At 39.7% G+C, this 22239-nt stretch overlaps 1 protein-coding gene and 1 pseudogene across 1 annotated transcript; one reads left to right on the top strand and one right to left on the bottom strand.

Annotated features, from left to right (window-relative positions):
- Positions 1-3812: 3812 nt before the first annotated feature.
- On the bottom strand, positions 3813-4161 carry LOC111540054 (annotated as a pseudogene).
- A 5774-nt stretch (positions 4162-9935) lies between these two features.
- On the top strand, positions 9936-22239 carry MMP12 (matrix metallopeptidase 12). The gene is made up of 10 exons (XM_023208134.2): positions 9936-10134; positions 11855-12102; positions 13022-13170; positions 13255-13380; positions 16924-17085; positions 17612-17735; positions 18556-18689; positions 19072-19231; positions 20745-20851; positions 21803-22239. The coding sequence occupies exons 1-10, from the start codon at positions 10033-10035 to the stop codon at positions 21901-21903; spliced, it is 1413 nt and encodes a 470-aa protein (XP_023063902.1). The 5' UTR covers positions 9936-10032; the 3' UTR covers positions 21904-22239.

The raw sequence follows: 22239 nt of genomic DNA, 5'->3' as shown, positions 1-22239 counted from the left end.
AAAATTTTTCTCAAATTCAGGAAATTGTCACCTAGGTTCAAGGCCACTAAAATTATATGCAGTTCTTAAAAATGTCAGTACATTTTTGGGGAGAGGTTTGATCACTTTCATGACATTTTCAAAGGGACTCATGATCTCCTAAAGATTTTGAACCATGGCTCCAGTCAAGTCACTTGACAGCGGGACAGAGAAGAAACGGAAAATTACCTTAGCAAATCTTCAAAAGTGAGAGAAGAAAATTGCTACAGTAGAGTAGACTTCAGATTTCCTTTCTATCGTGGAGGTAAAAAACTGGAAAGAGTATACACTCATCAATGCAAAAAGCCTTGAAGATTATGGTGTATTCAAACTATGAGATTAATACTAAAGATATTTTATTAGAATGAAGACATTTGTTCTATACCAGTTGATTTGTAGGGTTTTCCCTGCTGTAATCAAAAAGTGAGAAGAGCCAGAATCAGAGAAGTCTTTGTAATGTAATTCCATTTTTATAGAACAAATCATGATAAGCTTCCTTTTCCCTTACATATGTGTATGTGTGTGTGTGTGTGTGTGTGTGTGTGTGTATACATGCAATATGAGCAAGGAGAAAAAATCTAGAAGACCAGATATCAGATTGTTAATGAAGAGGAACCAAGAGCAGGTGAGAGTCAGTTATTCAGTTAAGGGAGTAAAGGAGAAGGGGGATGTGTACAAAACAAATGAACAAACAAGCAAACAAATAAATAACAGCAAAAAGACCCACTATACTGAAAAAGGAAGGCCTATAATAAGAACTGCAGGCATGATATGAACACAGTTATATAAAATTAAATATATGTACATATATGCATAAGGAGAGGCATGGAAGAATGATGACTCGAATGGTGGTTATCTCAGGAGAACAGCAACTGATATTTTATTCTATTTTTCATATTGTCTGAAGTTGATTCATTTATTTTTTATAATTTTTTAAAAAATAAGTAGAGATGAGGGTCTCACTATGTTGGCCAGGTTGGTCTTGGACTCCTGGCCTCAAGTGATCCTCCTACCTTGGCCTCCCAAAATGCTGGAATTACAGACATAAGTCACCATGCCTGGCCCCTGAAGTTGATTCTTTACTCTTTTTCTTCTCTTTTTGTAATTCAAATATTGTATAACTGATATGTATTATTTATACAATCAGAGGAAACAAAATTTGATGGTGATAAAAAAATTTATTTCAGGTGGCATTTTTCATTCTCTGTGCATAATTCTACTAGTCATGAAGTTCATTATTTTCATAAATGAGACATGGAAAGCACATAAGTCATGATTTCTGTATCATGCACCCCAGCTGAGTAGATTTGGCAAGGATGTGGCATGTGGGTAGGTGCCAGTGTGAGTGGCACCAATGCAGTAGCCTAACAGTTGGGAGGAAAGAGAGCCACTAAATTCAGTTCAGTGGATTCAGGCTCTGGGAAAAAGGTCAGAATGTGAATATTCTGTTTAGGGTCATAAACGCTGAGGCAAGAAGCACAGAGCCTACTGGCAACTTGAATGGGGCTTCAAGTGAAGGAGTGGGCCATGAGATAAGGCTTCATGGGAGTTACCATACCAGATCTGGGCCTGGGAAGGCAGACTACACTTTGATTAACGAGAAACAGGATCAAAGTCCTTCCAGAAGCAGACATGAACATGGCTAAAGACATGAAAGACTTTCTTGAACTTCTTTAACTATGCCGAAAACACAGTTGTTTAGACATATTTGTCACTCACTATGAGATCTTTTGCATTTACAAAATGAATTCTAAGAATGATTCACTCTTCTTTGCAGGGCTTATGAATCATCTGATGGACTTGGTATTAGAAACAAGGAAGTTCCTTGCTCTCTCCACAGTGTGGATGTTCTCAGAGCTAACTTGGGTTGGAAAATCCCAGGAGATTTGTTGTTCATAATGAAACTAAGATGTGGAACTTGAGCTCATGAAATGCCCTGGTGCTAAGGAAGGACCTCTCTTTTTCATCTGTATTTGTCTAAGATATGTTAGATGACCACTTTGGGCAAAAAAGAATTCCACTTTGATTCGATAAAGCTATGCTCAAGTGACTTCATTCTGTTCCTGTGTGTGTGTGTGTGTGTGTGTGTGCACGCACGTGCATGTGTGTGTGTTTCTTTTACTTTTCTCTTTCCCTTCCCTGAATCACCCTCCTTCTCTTCTTCTGTATGGGCTCATCTGATTCGCCAGCAGAACATGCATGGTTTATTTTTGGTCAAGACACTAGTAAAAGTGGGCAACCTGGGATAATAACACGGCTTCCAGTGCCAGAGTCCTTGCTCAAAAATATTTTTTAAAATCTCCATTCTTTTCTTTCTTTTTTCTTTTTTTTTTTTTTAAGTTAGCGGTTACTTTTTTTTTTTTTTTTTTTGAGATGGGTTCTAGCTCTGTCACCCAGGCTGGAGTGCAGTGGCTCACTGCAACCTTCACCTCCCAGGCTCAAGTGATCCTCCAGCGTACTTGGGACTACAAGTGAGTGCCACCACATCCAGTTAAGTTTTTGTATTTTCTGTAGAGATGGAGTTTTGCCATGTTGCCCAGGCCGATCTTGAACTCCAGGGCACAGGCAATCCACCAACCTTGGCCTCCCAAAGTGCTGGGATTACAGGTGTGAGTCACCGTGCCTGGCATCAAAAACTATCTCCCTTGAGAGTCCATGTGTGGCTCTCCACATTTTTCCAGTATAGGGTCTTACTTCAATATTTTGAAGTTATGTCTTTCAGATTTGTCTATGACAATGAAAATGCCCACAATAGGGGTAGCTCTTTAAGGAGCCATTGAACATTACCTTGTGTAAGGATTGACTGAAAGGTACCTGAGGCAGGGCATGGCAGCTCACGCCTATTATCCCAGCACTTTGGGAGGCCAAGGCAGGCGGATCACTTGAGGTCAGGCGTTCAAGACCACTCTGGCCAACATGGTGAAACCCTGTCTCTACTAAAAATACAAAAAATTAGCTGGGTGTGGTGGCAGCTGCGGGTGCCTGTAGTCTCAGGTACTTGGGAGACTGAGGCAGGAGAATCACTTGAATCCCAGAGGTGGAAGTTGCAGTGAGCCGAGATCACGCCACTGCATTCCAGCCTGGGCAACAGAGCAAGACTCTGTTTCAAAAAAAAAAAAAAAAAGTCAGCTGGAGCAAAAGAGACTTCTGAGAACCCTGATTTATTTGGAAAGTGGACTACCTGCTGGAGAAAAGTGAGCAAGTGCCTGTACTAGCCAGTGATAACACCTCCATGCTTTTATTTCAGTTTATTCAAAGTCTATTGTCTCTTTATTAACTGTCTAGTGGTACAATTTTTTTGTGTGGTCTTTGAAGGCTACAAAAGGGTCTATAGTCCATGAAGTTTATATACTTTCTTGAAAAATGAGGCAAAACATTTAGAAAACTATGCTTAAAATATATTAATAGTAACAATAATAAGAATAATATTAATGATAGTATACCACACCTACTATGTAGAAAGTACCATGTTATGTATCTCTCCTGTGTATGTAGTATGTGTGAATCTCAGTCCAGCTGTGCCACATATATTGCATTTTCTTCCCTACAATTATTTTTATAGTTTTATTTTCATTTTTAATTGTTTTACATTTTTATTTATTTATCCCTTCAAAGCTTCAGTTGTTTGTTTCCTTTAATTAACATATAAGTGGATTACACATCTTCTATCATTATAACATGGAAATGTATATGAACAAAATATACACATTTTTTGGTGAATGTCTAGGGAAGAATGGTGTCAGTCAAGTTCATCCAAGGTTTAAAGCAGCAGCCTCCATGCAGCCAGGGCATGGTCAGTGTTTGGGGACAGAGCTAAGTATCTGCAATCCATGCATCCCTTGATTTCTTCTTTTAGTGCCTGATTAACCCTGTGGTACTGCTGAATAGTTCTCTTCTGCTTAAATTCTCCTGATTCAATTTTAATTTCATTTTAAATTCAATTTAAATGAATTAATTAAATTAAATTTTGACTTAATTTCAACCTCCTGAAATGTCAGTGACTTTGATCACTGTAGCTCAAGGAAACTTTTCTTTGAGAATTCGGGTCACTTTGAGCTCCCTATCATTCTGGGCAAACATCGTATGGACATAGTGGATCCCACAGAGCAGAGGTGCTGCCACGACCGGGTTTCATGCCACCATGTCTGACTGACGCCTACATTTTTAAATAGAGACAAGGTCTCATTATGTTGCTCAGGCTGGTGTCAAACCCCTGGCCTCAAGCAGTTCTCTCTCCTTGGCCTCCCAAAGTGCTGGGACTATAGGCATGAGCCACTAAACCTGGCCAAATTTTATTTTCATTTTTAAAAATAAAGATAGGGTCTCACTTTGTTGCCCAGACTGGTCTTGAACTTCTGGCCTCAAGCAATCCTCACACCTCTCCCTCCCAAAGTGTTGGGATTACAAGAGTAAGCCACCACGCCCAGCCATTTCCCTAAAATTTAACTTCTATTCTGAGCCTCCATCCCTTTGGACTGGAAGGAAATTCAGCCGTAATCCTCTGGAGTTCCATCTCCTCCCTATTGGTCCACCCAGCCCACATATCTTCTCAGTTCTGCTCACTGCTGCTTTTGTGGCATGCTTGCTTCAGGGAACTTAGAGGCACCAGGCCCTGCATCTCACTTCCCTGCAGCATCCTGTGATGATTCCTTCTGTGGTCCCACCACATCCTTGCAGTGCTGCCATGGCGTGGGGCTCAGTTCTTCCTGGCAACCAGAACCCACGGACTCTCCTACCATTCTCAGTATTAACTCACTTCAGGAAAGATTACTCTCTTCTTAAACTGTATTCATTTTAGTGGATTTAGGCTCTTGGAAAGAAGTAAGAATGTGAATAATGTGCTCAGGGTCATAAATGCCGGGGCAAGAAATGTGGCTTCTCCCCAGCATTTCTCTGAGGCTGGGACTCCAGGAGAATAATTCCCTTCTCAAGTAAAAGAAAAAGAGGCCCTCTGCATCATCCCTGGCATCCACCTGCAAACCCTACCTTTTTTAAGTTTCTGTGATCTGACCTCTAGGACCCTCTGGTGTTTCCTTTGAAAATGAGGATAATGGCTGGGTGTGGTGGCTCACACCTAAAATGCCAGCATTGGGAGGCCAAGGCCAGTGGATCACCTCAGAAGTTCAAGACCAGCCTGGTCAACATGGTGAAACCCCATCTCTACTAAAAATACAAAAGTTAGCTGGGCGTGGTGGCGCACACCTATAATGCCAGCTACTCAGGAGGCTGAGGCAGGAGTATCGCTCAAACCCAGGAGGCAGACGTTGCAGTGAGCCGAGATCACGTCACTGCACTCCAGCCTGGGCAACAGAGGGAAACTCCATCTTTAAAAAAAAAAATGAGGATAATAACCTTTGCCTGTGCTGGTCCATGCCTGTAGTTCCGGCTACTTGGAGGCCAAGTTGGGAGGATCATTTGAGCCCAGGAGTTGTAGTGAGCTGTGATCGTGCCACTGTACTCCAGCCTCGGCAATAGAATGAGACCTCATCTCTAAAAAAATAAATAAGTGACCTTTGCCTTTTTATGCTTTAGTGATGATTAAATGAGGCAATGTATTATAAATACTAGGACATACTATCGCTGCTCACTAATATTTATTCTCTTCCCCTTAGCCCGAGAGGAGAACATCGTGCATCTAAGTCTGCAGCCAGATGAGACTCTGGTTCTCCACCACTGTATTCCTGGTGCCTAGAACTACCTTGAAGTTAGTAGATGCTCGGTAAATATGCATGAATGCATCTAGCAGGACAATAGGGCCCAGAGGACATCAGGAGTGAACCTCCCTTGTGGAACAGTCATTACAGGGAGGATGTGTTCCTAAGACTCACTGAAAGCAAGAACTGGCCTTAACCACAGCAGGAAGGAACCTGCTCTTGGAAGATTGGTGGGAAGCCTCTTGAGAGAGTAGGATGTAAGATACAGAAAAAAGCTGCTAAAGATTCAAAGAAGTGAAAGAATGTACTCACTGGAAATACAAATAGGATATTACACTCAAATTTTGATTCTCTCTAGGTCTTGACTCACCAAGTGACCCAGAAAGGTCAAGTATGAGGAGATCAAGGCCCCTTGGGCAGCCATGGAACAAACTAAAGTGGTGGAGTCAAGATGACCACTTTGGGCAGAAAAGAATTCCGCTTCCATTTGATAAAGCTATGCTCAAGTGACTTGCTTGATAAAGCTATGCTCAAGATGACTTGCCTTGGAATCTTAGCTCTGACATTTTATGACCTTGGGCAATCAAGCTGTTTAACACTTAATTTCTTCATTTGTAAAACTGGAATAATAATGGTAACTATTGGAAAAGAGTTGTTACAATGATTCCATTAAATAATAGGGAAAAGTATTTAGTCTACGGCCTGACACACTTTGAGGGGTCAATGATTGCCATCTTCCTTTACTGCGCTCTTAGGTAAGCCTCTAAAAAAGGTTGGTAAAGGGGATGAGAAGGGAGATAACCTGTCTGCCCAGATCTCTCTCCTGGGTAGAAAGGAGCTATTAAATGATTCTGACATAGGCCCAGACTGGAAGCTGGGGTTCCCAGCAGAGACATAGCTTCCAGGGGCCACACTGAGGAAAGGAAGAATCAAGGGTCATTGCCCATGCTCTGTGTGAAGAAGAGCATGTTTATGAAAGCGCAGAAAGTAGCTGACTTCAGAGTTTCTCGTGAGAAAGTGCTGAGAGCAATTTCCTTATCATAACGCAGATTTTGTAGCACCAACCTTCCAAAAGCATCTGTTATATTTTTCCTTCTTTAGCCAGACACCAGGACATTCCAGGGTATATCCCTGATACAATCACCTGAAGTCACTTGTGGTGTCATCCCCAGGAATCCAGAGGCAAATCTAAGTATGTCATCAGCAAGGACCAGAAAGGAAGAATTCTTCCAAGATATACAAAGAAATCCCTTTCACACACCGAGAGTCTGTCCATGGAGGAAGAAAACTTCGGCTAGTTCACCTTTTCCTTTTATGGATGAAGAAATGGAAATTCAAAAAAGGGAAGTGAATTGCTTAAGGAGACATCTGGAAGGTCTCCTGATCCTGTCCTGACTTGTTGCTACAACACATTTCATTTTGTCATTTTGATTTTTTTTCAAATTTGGGTCTTCTTATGAATATCTTTTTTTTTTAAGACAGGGTCTTGCTATGTTGCCCAGGCTGGCCTCAAACTCCAGGCCCAAGGGATCCCCCCATCTCAGCCTCCTGAGTAGCTGGGACTACAGGTGTAAGCCACCCCTCCAAGTTCTATGAGTATCTTATTACTGCAAACACTACAAAAATAATACTGTGATACATACTTTCTTGCTTTTTAGTTAAAGCCATGCTATCCCCTTTGCTCTTGCAGGTGCCAGGAGTAAGCAGACAGTCCTAGGAATATTGTAGGTGGATCTGGGTTCCCCAGGGTGGTAGAGGTTCTCATCTGTTCTCTGGAGGATAAACTTCTGCCATCTCCTCCCCTGTCATGGCCTGAGCAGTGCCCTACTGCTAAGGTGCCTTCAGCTGCTAGGGCTCCCCAGGGACTGGCCCAGAGCACCTCTGAGGAGTATAATGTTTGGAACTATCTTAGCCAGTTGTGTTGACATAGACAAATTAACTTGTCCTATGTGTACATCATAAGGTAAAGACAATGTAATGACATATACGTATGTACTGTTAGTGATTTGCTTATTTTCCTGTTCTTACTCTCCAACAACAAGGTAAATATCTGGGGGCAGAGAGAATGACTCAAGCCATCTCTGAACTGACTTTGACTTTGCAGCCTGGTTTAATGGAAGCAGAAAGGCTTTGGAAACAGACTTGGCCTCAAACCTCAGCTATGCCACCTACTAGTTGTGTGGCTTTGGGTAAGTTATTTGAGTTCAGTTTCCTCATCCATAAATGACTATTGTGAGGATTAAATAAGACGGTGCATGAAACTGCTGGCAACTGTTAAAGCCTCTCCATAAATGTTAGTTCTCTTTCCTTTGTAATACGTAGATCAGGGTTTCTCAACATTTATCACTAATCCTGAGAAAGAGGCTTTGTAGACATTTTAGAGATTTCCCCCATAATTTTTTTTTTTTGAGACGGAGTCTTGCTCTGTCACCCAGGCTGGAGTGCAGTGGCTGGATCTCAGCTCACTGCAAGCTCCGCCTCCCAGGTTCACGCTATTCTCCTACCTCAGCCTCCTGAGTAGCTGGGACTACAGGCACCTGCCACCTCGCCCGGCTAGCTTTTTTTTTTTTTTTTTTTTTTTGGTATTTTTTAGTAGAGACGGGGTTTCACCGTGTTAGCCAGGATGGTCTCGATCTCCTGACCTCATGATCCACCCGTCTCGGCCTCCCAAAGTGCTGGGATTACAGGCTTGAGCCACCGCGCCCAGCCCGAGATTTCCCCCATAAAAATTTAATAGCAGAGATAAACTATATGTCTGCTCATGTGCTGTATGCATATCTGTCTTTTATACACACAAATATTTTCTGCCCTTGATGACCAATTTTTCACCCAGTTGGGAGTGATAGCTTCCCCATTGAGAATGGACATCTTAATGGAGTAACCTGTACTCTACACTACCAGATCAGTAAGTGACCCATGACACCAGTGTCACCTGGTCCAATGTGGCATCTCACAGAAGATTGATAACAATTTTCTGGAAAACATTTATAAAACCAAGTGATCTGGATTTAGAGATACTGTTTAGATCACAGAAGGCAAGTCTGTTAAACTGTGTGTCATTAAAAAGTGACATTCTCACAGCAGAATGACCATCTGTATTTGTAGGTTAGATAGACTCAGAGAAAACAAATCAATGGCTAGAGAGAGGAGAACAGGTCGGAAAGAATCTGCACAGTTCTCTGCAAGAGTGAGGCAAGATAATTTTTAAATTGGAAAATTATTTTTTTCTATATTTTTCTCCTTTTCTTTAAGCCTCGCTCAAGCAGCCAGCAGACTGTTTCCCAGGCCACCGAGGCGGGTCAGAGCAATGGCTAAATCTTAACACACTCTTATGTGCCCCCTACCCCACCGTCCAGACTGTCCCCATACAATCAGGAGGCAGGGAACTTGTCATGTGATTTGAAGAGGTGTTGAGTAGAATCTATCCTCACACTGCAACACCACTGCTTGCAATTCTACCTTTGGAATTTTATTCCCTGACTCGTAAAAGTTTTTCGTGCTTAAATATTCTCTACTGCGTAAGAGACAGATTCTGTGCAATGGGACAATTAGGTCAAGAGGGAAAGAAGCTGAGGTGACAGGCAGATAGATTCCAGAGGCAAACTTTTCCCAACTGCTAAAGTTGAAAAGAGTTAACCCACATCCTACCAACACTAGACAATCTAGGATGTAGGGAAAGTTTGCCTCTGGAATCTATCCAGGTACCCAGTTGGGACTGAGCTTCAGCTTAGATGTCTGAAGATGTTAAGTTATAGAATCACAATCTGAGCCGGTACAACACGTGGAATAAACAACAAAGTATCACGATATTACAAACTTTTTTTTTTTTTTTTTGCTACATATAAAATCTCTGTATTGCATTTCTCTAGAGAGCTAGATCCAGTTTAAAAAGCATTCATTTACTCCAGCAAAAGGATTTTATCTAATCTTTCAACATTTATTTTAAAACTTTTTTATCTATAATGAATATAAGGAAAGTATTATAATGAAAATTGAGAATATCAGGCTTTAAGAAAATGTATTTTAAGTTCTCTTTCTCTTTTAGTTGCTTGATATTTCTTTTACAAAGGCTTATTTCGTAGGATAGGTGGAAGTAGGGGCTTATTTATCATTTTGAAGGTACATACTCTGAATTGCTTGAGTGATGGAGTAGATGCTAATTGATCCATTGTCGTCTGAATAAGGTCATGCTTTTGTTTGCATGTTTTTGAGATAAATCAAGGGATGATATCAACTATGAGTCATTCATGGGATTCATATTCACAGAGCTTGGACTAAGGGCTATATAAAGAGGAACGGTTCAGGAACTTAGACTAGAAAGGAACAGAATAAACTGAGTTGATCCACTTAGAAGTTTACAATGAAGTTTCTTCTAATACTGCTCCTGCAGGCCACTGCTTCTGGAGCTCTTCCCCTGAACAGCTCTACAAGCCTGGAAAAAAATAATGTGCTATTTGGTGAAGTAAGTATGGACTCTACAGTATTTATCTAGCTTGATGTTTGTCTTTAAGATTTATTGCATTAACCAGTTTGTTTGTTTGTTTGTTTGCGTTTAAGTGTCAGCTGAAAATTGGTCTAGGAGGCTGTCTGCTTTCAGTATTGTTCTTCTTGCCAAAGAGGAATATACAAAAGAGGTATTGGTTTTGAAGGAGTGTTATGAAATTGGCAAGTGAACGTGTTTCTTCTTCTAAAACCCTTTGGCCAAGAAATTTCCATTCAATATAATTGGCGTTCACTTCTGTTATGGTATTTTACACTAATCATTAAATGTCAGTTAATAATCTGAGATCTGAACAATGGCTGGATTAATATAACCACTTCAGGCTGCCATGATAATTTAAGCATATTCCCTTTACCCTCAGTCATCTCAGATATATCTTTATAGCTTTTTTTCTCTTTTTTTATGGTGATGGGGTTCCACTATGTTGCCCAGGCTGGTCTGTAACTTCTGGGCTCAAGCAATCCCCCGCCTCAACCTCCCAAAGTGATAGGATTACAGGTGTGAGCCACCATGCTGGGCCCATCTTTATAGCATTTTTTATGGATTTTTTTTTTCAATTCTTAATTTCTTTTTCTTAATTAAAAGAGTTTGGTCCCTATTTTTTAAGATGATTTTAACATTGAATTTATCATAGTTGTCCATTTCGTTTAGCTTTGAGTTTTTAAGCAAGAAATTTGTGTCCCAACTTATATGAATAACATTAATAATTCATGTATCCTTTCTTTTCTTTTCTTTTCTTTCTTTCTTTTTTTTTTTTTTTTTTTTTTGAGATAGGGTTTTACTCTGACACCCAGGCTACAGTGCAGTGGCACGATCTTGGCTCACTGCAACCTCCATCTCCTGGGCTCAGGTGATCTTACTGCCTCGTCTTCCCAAGTAGCTGGGACTACAGGCATGTGCCACCACTCCTGGCTAATTTTTGTATTTTTAGTAGAGACAGGGTTTCACCCTGTTGCCCAGGCTGGTCTCAAACTCTGGGGCTCAAGCTATCCTTCCACCCTGGCCTCTCAAAATGCTGGGATTACAGGTATGCACCACTGTGGCCAGCCTGGGTGACCAAGAGAGACTCCTGTCTCTTAAAAATGAATAAATGACATTTTAAAAAAGATATTTCCACTGGGATTCCGGGAATAAATCTAGCTAGTAGTTTATGACATATCTTTGTTTTTTTGTTTGTTTGTTTTTTCTTTTTTTTTGAGACAGACTCTGTGTCTGTCATCCAGGCTGGAGTGCAGTGGTACAATCAGGGCTTACCGCAGCTTCTACCTCCCAAGCTCAAGTGATCCTCTCACTTCAGCCTCCTGAGTAGCTGGGATTACAGGCATGCACCAATGCTCTGGGATAATTTTTGTATTTTTTGTACAGAGGAGGTTTCGCCATGTTGTCCAGGCTAGTCTTGAACTCCTGGGCTCAAGCAACCCTCCTGCCTCAGCCTCCCAAAATGCTGCAATTACAGACCTGAGCTACTGCTCCTGGCTGACATGTCTGCGATAGTACAAAAAATTAAGACTTTTTTACTGATTATAATTAATTGTCCAAACAACAATAATGTAACCTGTGAGTAAGATGTGCAAAATTCCTGGTCCAAAAGCATCAGTGTGCCATTGAGTCATATATGTGGAGCTCCCAACAGAAACTTTTCTGTGCATAATTATGCATTGCTGAATGTATTTTTTTCCAGAGATACTTAGAAAGATTTTATGGCCTTGAGATGAACAAATTTCGAGTGACAAAAATGAAATACAGTGGAAACTTAATGAAGGAAAAAATCCAGGAAATGCAGCACTTCCTGGGGCTGAAAGTGACTGGGCAACTGGACACATCTACTCTGGAGATGATGCACGCACCTCGATGTGGAGTCCCCGACGTCCATCATTTCAGGGCAATGCCAGGGGGGCAGGTATGGAGGAAACATTATATCACCTACAGGTAATGTTGGTGTATGTCGCCCTGTATTTTTCTACTTTCCCATAGGTCTGACTTCTAACCTGAACCAGTTGGACAGCCCTAAATCTGGAAGTAAATAAAGGAACCTCCCTCAATTGTTAATGCTATCTCTGTTAAGATTCATTTTCTCTAGAAGGAAGAATTGTTCACTCGGGGGAGAATCGTTTGGCTTGCCAGTCCAAAGCAGATTTTAAAAGCTGTAAATAAGCCTGGTGTGGTGGCTCACACCTGTAGTCCCAGCACTTTGGGGGGCTGAGGCGGGCGGATCACGAGGTCAGGAGATTGAGACCATCCTGGCTAACACAGTGAAACCTCGTCTTTACTAAAAACACAAAAAAATTAGCCGGGCGTGGTGGCATGTACCTGTAGTCCCAGCTACTCGGGAGGCTGAGGCAGGAGAATGGTGTGAACCCAGGAGGTGGAGCTTGCAGTGAGCCGAGATTATGCCACTACATTCCAGCCTAAGTGACAAAGCAAGACTCCGTCTCAAAAAAAAAAAAAAAAAATCTGCAAATAAAAGGAGAATGAAGCTAAATTTACTATAAATAAGATAATTTACTAAAAATAAGAGACAGGGGAAGTTTATAGAGTAGTCAAGATGGATAAATGCAGAACCTGGGAACAGGAGCAAAAAGCATAACCATCTATGAAAGCAAACCCTTCCCAGTGATGATCTGTGAGTTTTAAATAAGAAGAAATTAAATTAGATTTTGGTTAAGCAGGAAGCTGTCCAAGAAAAAAATGTTTCTGTACTTAATGAAGCAAGTTTTAAAATCTGGACTCCTGATTTATGAAATGATCCATCTTCCAATTGTGCTAGCAAAAAAAAAATGAAGTATTGTGGTAAGACGAAATTAACACTGCCTTCCATACATTTTTCTCTCTCTTTTTGATGATAAAGAATCAATAATTACACACCTGACATGAACCGTAAGGATGTTGACTATGCAATCCAGAAAGCTTTCCAAGTATGGAGTAATGTTACCCCCTTGAAATTCAGCAGGATTAACACAGGCGTGGCTGACATTTTGGTGGTTTTTGCACGTGGAGGTAGGGAACCTGTACTTCATCTTTGTCGTTTGGCATGATCTATAGGATGTATAGAAGGACTAATTTTCTTTCCTTTTCCAAAAGCTCATGGAGACTTCCATGCTTTTGATGGCAAAGGTGGAACCATAGCTCATGCTTTTGGACCTGGACCTGGCATTGGAGGGGATGCACATTTTGATGATGACGAATTTTGGACTACACATTCTGAAGGTGGGGGGAAAAAAAAAACTAAGCAAACAGAAAAGGAAAACAACAAAAACCCTGACAAATTCAAAATTCTGGTTTCGAGAGACTACATTCTGACAAATGATTATATGATGGAAAATCTTGTTCTGATTATAATTTTGCCTCTAAATGAAATTTAACACTTTGTATGGGTGTTGATTTCACCCTCTATAAATTGAGGATATTAAACTAGATCATCTTCAAGGTCAGTTCTAACAATCCATGAGGATGCAATGAACTATGAGCTGGTTCATTAGCATAACCTCAGAGGAACCTTAAGAAGCACAATATGAAAAGCTAAAAGCTGTTATTTAGGTGGTAAGTTTTTTTGTTTTTGTTTTTGTTTTAGACAAGTTCTTGCTCTGTCACTTAGGCTGCCATGACATATCATGATGCTAACTCCCTACAGCCCTGAACTACTGTGCTCAAGCAAACCTCCCACCTCAACCTCCCTAGCAGCTTAGGACCACAGGTGTGCGCTACCCACCTGGCTAGTTTTTTTATTTTTTGTAGGGACAGGATCTTGCTGTGTTGCCTCAAGAGATCCTCCTGTCCCAGCCTCCCAAAGTGTTAGGATTGCAGGTGTGAGCCACTGTGCCCAGCCTAGGTGATAAGTTCTTGACCTAGTGAAATCCATAAACTCAAAAACAAACACATACTAATTCTGTGTGTGCCAACAATTAGAGGATAAGATGGTCATCTGCATGATTCATAATATACTGACAATTTCTTAGGTTCATAGTGACCAGGAAAGAAAAAGTTATAGAGAATCTAGATATCCCTATAGAGAAACACAAGATTATACAGTCATGTACTTTCAAGTGGTCTTGGGATAAAAATTTCAGAATGTTCAACTGAACATTTAATACCTTGGGGGCATTTACAGAAGAACAGTAACTTACTATCCCCTGCAGATAGTTGACATGGGGTTAATTAAACTCCCCCGTTATTTAGGGGAATCACTAGCATGGGAAAATCCTAACCATCAAGACAGAAGCCTTTTTAATTTTTCTATTGGAAATTTTAGAGTGTATGAGAGTGTATGACTCCGTCATGTGGAAAGTAAATGGGGAGAAAGTCATCAATAATATTCTCTACTCAGCATCCTCCTCTCTAGCTGATATTGCACAAGTTGGATGGCAATATTTTTATAAATACTATGTCCACCAGAAAGACTGTTTTAATCTAACACACAGCCTGAGGCTTATAAAGTTTTTGATGAGAAGAGGACTTTCATATTGTCAAAAGACAGATCATGTAGGATTAGGTGGTTGCTGAACTGCAAATCCTCAGCGAGACATGTTATATGTGCCTAAATTTTATCCAAGGTTATTTGGGGGATTGTAATTCCTTCATCTAAAGTGGGATACATGTGCCAGTTAGCCTCAAAAAAATGTTTTGGAATTCTAATGGACCTTAGAAGAGTAATTTAACACAGCTTTCTGTAGGTAGAGGAAATTAAGACCAAGAGAAGGTTAGTGGCTAGTTTGTGGAAAAGCTGGGCCAGAATATGTATTCCTACCTCCTAACCCAGTATTTTCTATCTGTCCATGTTGCCTTATTTTTTAATTGGATTGATTAAATGCTTTCAAAAGGTGAAGTTATTTATGACAATTATAACATAAAATGCTTATTTTCAGCAGTTTTTGTTGTTGTTGCTGTTATTTGCTTTTTTTGAGATGGAGTCTTGCTCTGTTGCCCACACTGGGGTGCAATGGTGCAGTCTCAGTTCACTGCAATCTTCGCCTCTAGGGTTCAAGCAATTCTCCTACTTCAGCTTCCTGACTAGCTGGGATTACATTACAGGTGCTGGCCACCACACCCTGCTAATTTTTTTTTTTCTTGGTAGAGGCGAGATTTCACCATGTTGGCCAGGCTGCTCTCAAACTCCTGACCTCAGGTGATCCTCCTGCCTTGGCCTCCCAAAGTGCTGGGATTACAGGCGTGAGTCACTGCATTCAGCCTCAGCCTATTTTCTTTTACCCAGTAAATCAAATAAACAAATAGGTCAATGCTTGCTGATCTATTCTATTACAGTATTGGGTGATGAGGTTACTTGAGTACAGAGACGAAAAGGACACAATCCAACCCCTGAGCACACAATCTAGTGAGAAACAGAATACAAACATAAACCCATTATTTCCAGATGAGGATCAGTGGTGGTGGCTCATAGGCATATTATAGGAACTGAGAATAGTTCAGGTTTAGGACAAATTGTAAAAACTTTGCTTACTCTTCCCAGTCTTGCTGGGAAGGTTACTGAACCCATGATATAGAAAATTCTTGAAGGATTTCTGTCTAGACACTCCCCAAGAGAGTGTAGGCTCTTTGCACTTGGGTATGGGAGACTATTCCAAAGCCAGGCTCTGCAGCTAAGTGATGTGTGACTCTGGGCAAGTCAGTTCTTCTGAACTGCAATTTTGTCATAGAAAAAGATAAAAATGAAGGCATTGGACTAGGAAACAAAACTGTTGGTCAGGAATTTTCAAATATTCTGCATATTGAGAAATTCAAAAGAAGGGACACACTCCTCTCTCTTCTCTTACCTACAAAGGTGTATTCTCTAGGACATACCACAAAAATGAACAAGGATTTCTTATGGGACTCAAAAGGAAAGACAGATATAAAACCAGACTATTTTAATCATAGATAAAAATGGTAAGCTCTGAGTGGGGCTCAAAATAAAAGACAGAAAACACTGTAACTTGGTAGTCCAAATATGTCTAAATTATAAGTATAGACTCTTTTAAGAATTAGTTACTTTCTCTTTTTTGTTTCTTACATTCTTTCCTTGAGTCATATAGACTCTTTAATTTTATTTAGAATCATGTGTAGTAAAAGCATAAACACTAATCTTGGCTCAAGCACTTAATTTGATTAATCCTATAGATATTGTTTCCTCATCTGTAATGGAGAGCACGGTGGTTTCCTTTCAGTTGTATGGGAATTAGACATAATGTATTACATTTCTCAGTGACTCACAGTACCTGAAACTTAATGATAGCCTTATATTTGGGTTTACGAAAAGATGATTGCTAAAGACATTTTTTTCTATATCCAGTGAAGCTTCATGAAGACTAAAACCAGAATTGAGTCATGAGAGTTGAGGATTATTTAGAAGCAATGAAAACTGTTGAAGGCAGCTCTGAGTTATTCCAGGAATTTTTACAGCAGAATATATTTCATTTGTCTACTAGTACAGAGGTCCTTAACCCAAGGCAATTTTATCCCCAAGGAGATATTTGACAATGTCTGGAGACATTTTTTGGTTGTCAAAACTAAAAAGGATTTGCTACTTGCATTTAGGGGTAAAACCTGAGATTTCTAAACATCTACAATGCATAGGACAGCCCAGACTACTAGCCTATAATGTCAGTAGTGCTGAGGTTGAGAAACCTTATTCAAAAGGGTAGAGAAATAAGTAAAAGATTCTCAAATGTTTCTTTTTCACTGTGTAAGATATCATGTTACTGTCCAAGATGATAATGCATTTCACAGCGTTCTGTCTTTTGATTGGTTTCTTCTTAGGCACAAACTTGTTCCTTGTTGCTGTTCACGAGCTTGGCCATTCCTTAGGTCTTGGCCATTCCAGTGATCCAAAGGCCATAATGTTCCCCACCTACAAATATGTTGACATCAACACATTTCATCTCTCTGCTGATGACATACGTGGCATTCAGTCCCTCTATGGTGAGTTGAATTTCTTTATCATTTTGCCAAATAAGATACTCGCTCTTATGAATAGTCTAACAATATCTATATTTGGATAAAATGTTAATATCTGTCTTTTTTTGAGCTCCATAAGAACCCTCTGTAGCAGGTGACACAGGTATTAACTTCATTATACAGATGAGGACAAGAGACCTAGTAGGTTAATGTCAGAGCCAGAGGCAGAACCAGAGGCCTCAAGTCTCATGTTCTTTCTATCCAAGATACCACTGCCTTATTGATGAAGGCCACACATTAAATAATCCATTAAATAATCCATTATAACTGGAAAAGGAAAGTAAAGATAATCAGATTTTCTTCCTCCATGATATTGCAATCATATGGAAAAAAATACCTTACTTTATGCTTCCTGTGAATGTTATAGAAAGCTTAAAATGATTTTGATGCAATGTTCATTAAGAAAATTGAGTACTTAAAAAATAACAGTTCCTCCTCTGAAATAAAATGCAGATTTTGTTTACTGATGCTTCTTGAAATGTATTTTCAGGAGGCCCAAAAGAGCACCAACCCATGCCACAACCTGACAATTTAGAACCAGCTCTCTGTGACCCCAATTTGAGTTTTGATGCTGTCACTACAGTGGGAGATAAGATCTTTTTCTTCAAAGACAGGTAGGATCATTTTCATATCTAACCAATATTAAAGTTTCTGCCTTTAAATTTTTTTGTCAGAGAACAGTGGGAAATAATTGAAAATGAAGTAGATGAAACTTGTAAGCAGGAGCTTGGACTCAATTCTGTAGGCAGTGAGGAGATCTTAAGGGTTTTCAAGCAGGAGACAGGTGTAATCACATTTGCGTTTTAACTAGAAAACTGGTGTGAAAAAAGGATTTGCAGTAGGAATCTGGGATGGGGAATCAGAAGACAGGAAACAGAAGCCAGACTATTTTAATTATAGATAAAAATGGTGAAGTCTGAAACTAAGACTGTAAAAGAGTACCTATGCAAGAAACTTGATTTCCTGGTTATGGAGGAGAGAATTCCAGGATAACTTTCTGTTTCTTTCTTAGAACACAGAGTGAAGCAGATATTGGTGGTAAGGAGGGGCAGTTGGGAAGACTAACATTTGTCAAGTAGTACAAATATTTCCCATTTTTGAGTTTATAAGACTGAGACACTTGAGGATAGGTGAATTCCTTGAGGTTACAAAACTGGTGGGTGGATTGTAGGGTCACACTAGAAGCTTAGATCCCTGGATTCCAAGCTCCAGGGTATTTCTGTATATTAGATTGCTTGTTAAAGTCATTGTTATTATCAAAGAGTTGACTGATATTCTTTCCTTATGGATACATGAACATCAGACATCCATGGAACAGAATGTGAAGACGATGGAAAGAAACATTGGGTCTTTTCACAGGTCCTTCCTACTCACATGCCATGGTTCTTGAGTCCACATTGTTTTATAACATGTGTTAAATGTCTTTCATGTCAGGTTCTTCTTGCTGAAGCTTTCTGAGAGACCAAGAACCAGTGTTAATTTAATTTCTTCCTTATGGCCAACCTTGCCATCTGGCATTGAAGCCGCTTATGAAATTGAAGCCAGAAATCAAGTTTTTCTTTTTAAAGGTATTTCTAATCTTTAGTTTTGCCATTGAGTTTAATTCAAGGAAGAGAATAAATTAAGAAGAGACTAATACTTTTTAATAGATATAGGCCAAGAAACCACTCTTGATTTTATTAATAGTGGCTCTGAACTGTAAACTAAAATAGCCTAAATACCTAAGTAATACATACAATTTCTGGGAAAAGTTTGTAAACTACAAAATAGTAATACTTGTGGAAAAAAAAAAAAAACCATAGGAACCAAGGAAAAGAGACTATGTTTAAGATCAATAAGCAATACATTTTATAACTGTGGGAAAGGAATTATGTTGTTTATAGTAAATCAGTATTTTCTTATTACTCTTTCTGTATAATTCAAATTTACCCTATTTCTTTGTCTTCACAGATGACAAATACTGGTTAATTAGTAACTTAAGACCACAGCCAGATTATCCCAAGAGCATATATTCTTTTGGTTTTCCTGACTTTGTGAAAAAAATTGATGCCGCTGTTTTTAACCCACATTTTTATAAGACCTACTTCTTCGTAGATAACCAATATTGGAGGTGAGTTTTAACAGTTGGTCATTTCACCCCTCAGATTGTGAAACAGGCATGGAATGAGGTTTTCTAAAAGGCATGTTTTCTGTGCAAGTTCCCAAAACTCCTTGACCTTCCAGGGAGAGAGGTTAAGACTGAAATAATTGTTGTCAACCAAGTTCTTTGTGTTTTTGGTTTCTAATATAAGAAATAGTAGATAATGTGTTTTTTTTTAAAAAACACTTTAAAAAATATCATCTTATTAATCATAGTGGAAACACATTGGAAAAGAGTATCATAGATGTACAAGACCAAGTATTTAATCTACAGTCAGTTTGGAGGATTATGGATTTCCAGATTCCTTTCTATAATCACTGGATTTAAAAGACAAAACGAGAAACCATCCTCTAAATGACAGGAGGTCAGGAGGTCCTGCAAGGTCTTCCTTAAAAGAAAGTCATATGGTCAAGTGAGGATAGGAGCTCATTTGAGTGTCTGTCTCTGTTGTCTCAAGTGTCTAAATTTTGAAGGAGGAGAGGATTCTCTATTCCTTCTTCTGGGTAAGCCAGTCATTTGCTAGATTGCTTACCTGGTTGACATGAGACATAACATATATGTTAAGCTTACATTTACAACTATTATTTATTCTTAAACACTTAAAACTCAACATCTAATTCCAATTGAATACCGGGTGCTTATGACTTGAATTTGTCCACCAGCCCTTAGCCCTGTTTGAGAAACAAAACTTGATTTTAGCAAATAACACTTTCCAAAGAGCTCATAAATGGGCGTAGTTTGCTGTAGCCTGTTATAATGAACATTGACATTTCACCTCTGAACAGTGGTTCTGTTTAGTTTTCTGCTTCTACTTGGCCCACGATTTTTCCCTTAAAGGCCAATGAGAGAATGCTAAGCAAGCCATAAATACTTAGAGAACCAAATTGAATAAAAACAAGACAACGGTTAGATTCAGTTGCCACTTGAAAGTCTAGAGAGATACAAAACTCTTTCCACTTGCTGGTAAAAGAGAATTTAAGAGAGAAACTAGGATATGACCATACAGCCTGTAAACGAAAGGGTTTATTTTCAATTTCTCTCAAACATGTGTCTATAAATCCCTTTGGTTCCCTGGCTCTTAGCCCCTTGACCTGTTTATTATCTTCTTGGGGGAAATGGGTATTTTTGTCTCAGTGAATAGCTTTGATAAGAAGACAATGACAAGCAACTGAAAAATTGGTCACTGGGGCCTATGCTGTAGCCAAATCACCTTCTATGCCAGACTCTATGAAGCAGGAACAAGCACTAGTGGAAGTATTATGGGATAGTGGAAAAAAGACTTAACCAGAGTCAGGAAGCGTAGGTTTGAGTCCTATAGGGACTTAGAGGAAATCAGTGAACTGTTTATGTCCTTGGTTTTCTTCATCAGAACAACTTAAGCCCTTCAGTAGAGAACAGCTCTTCAGTAGAGAAGGCAGGTTTGTGGTGCATGTCAGGAAAACCACTTTCTGACTGAGTTCCTGCTGGTTTCTTCCTTGCTCAGGTATGATGAAAGGAGACAGATGATGGACCCTGGTTATCCCAAACTGATTACCAAGAACTTCCGAGGAATTGGGCCTAAAATTGATGCAGTCTTCTACTCTAAAAATAGTAAGTAGATGAGGAAACCATGAAGATACTGGAAATGCCATTTCAAAACTATAAATCCTCTAAGATTAGAGAATAGGGCTCCAAATTGGAAAGGGACAGGTCTCTGCAGTTCCCCACAGGGCCACAAGGAAAAACTCACACCGTACGTGGCTCTGAATAGGAGAGCTAGAATGAGCAGGGGCTGGTGGCACAAGTGGTGTATTCCCAGGGTTATCTGGCAGGCAGCGGGAATGTGATTGTTCCTATTTCCCATGTACCTGAGTCTCTGGAATTTCCTTTGACCACATCAGCCACACAGTATGTGCAAGCGAGCACATGGCAGCCAAGACTCAGGCAGTCTGGAGTCTCACCCTTTCCTACACCTTGCACTCTTGACCTTTCCTGTAGTCCCTTCTGCCCTCATAGGCCCTCATGGGCTGGGGACTGAGGGTGGGTTGAGAAAAGCTTGAGTTTGTGTCGTATGTCTTCAAACAAGACCAGCCTAAGCAACTATTCAAGGGACCAATAGTTTTTGTTTGTATTCCCTCCCCTCCCCAGTGTTGTTTCTTCCATCAAAGCCCCTGTGTGCCCTAGCTGGGTCTGATATCCTGTCTCATGAGTCCTCCACTTGGAGTATGACTGGCTGTAGGTAGATGTTTGGGGAGCATGATACCAAGGGTCCCCAACATTTACATTCTCGAATCACATCTCATCTTTTTTTTATTTGTTATTTTTTGATTAAAAAATAGAGATGGGGTCTTGTGATGTTGGCCAGGCTGATCTCAAACTCCTGGCCTCAAGCAATCTTCCCATCTCAGCCTCTCAAAGTATGTAGTAAAGGGCATGAACCACAGCCCATAGGTCATCTATTCTAGATAATCTATGAAAACACATTTGTGTTGTTGTTGTTGTAAAGAAATACAGGTAGTTATTTTGTTAAACAAAATACATTTAATTTGTTTTCATTTTCAGAATACTACTATTTCTTCCAAGGATCTAATCAATTCGAATATGACTTCCTACTCCAACGTATCACCAAAATACTGAAAAGCAATAGCTGGTTTGGTTGTTAGAGATGGTGTAATTAATGGTTTTTGTTAGTTCACTTCAGTTTAATAAGTATTTATTGCATATTTGCTATGTCCTCAGTGTACCACTACATAGAGATATGTATCATAAAAATAAAATCTGTAAACCATAGATAATGATTATATAATATATATGAAAACTCTAATTGTCAATTCTTGCTTGACTCTACTGTTAAGTTTGAAAATAGATACTTTCAAAGGCCAAGAGAATTCTTTTTGGAGCATGTTCTGTAAGTCAGTTCCTAACATCCTTGGACTGAGAAATTATAATTACTTTTGGCATAACTAAAATTAAATATATATATTTTGGCTCAAATAAAA

Source organism: Piliocolobus tephrosceles, chromosome 13, assembly GCF_002776525.5.
Source record: "Piliocolobus tephrosceles isolate RC106 chromosome 13, ASM277652v3, whole genome shotgun sequence".
Taxonomy (NCBI): Eukaryota; Metazoa; Chordata; class Mammalia; order Primates; family Cercopithecidae; genus Piliocolobus; species Piliocolobus tephrosceles.
This window is presented reverse-complemented; position numbering and strand designations above follow the sequence as displayed.

Bases quoted from the DNA above. Each gene is read 5' to 3' on its own strand.
- MMP12 (XM_023208134.2), top strand. From the start codon at position 10,033: ATGAAGTTTCTTCTAATACTGCTCCTGCAGGCCACTGCTTCTGGAGCT. The intron at 13,171-13,254 runs GTAGGGAACCTG...CTTTTCCAAAAG, and splicing joins GGTGGTTTTTGCACGTGGAG to CTCATGGAGACTTCCATGCT. The intron at 19,232-20,744 runs GTGAGTTTTAAC...TTCCTTGCTCAG, and splicing joins GTAGATAACCAATATTGGAG to GTATGATGAAAGGAGACAGA.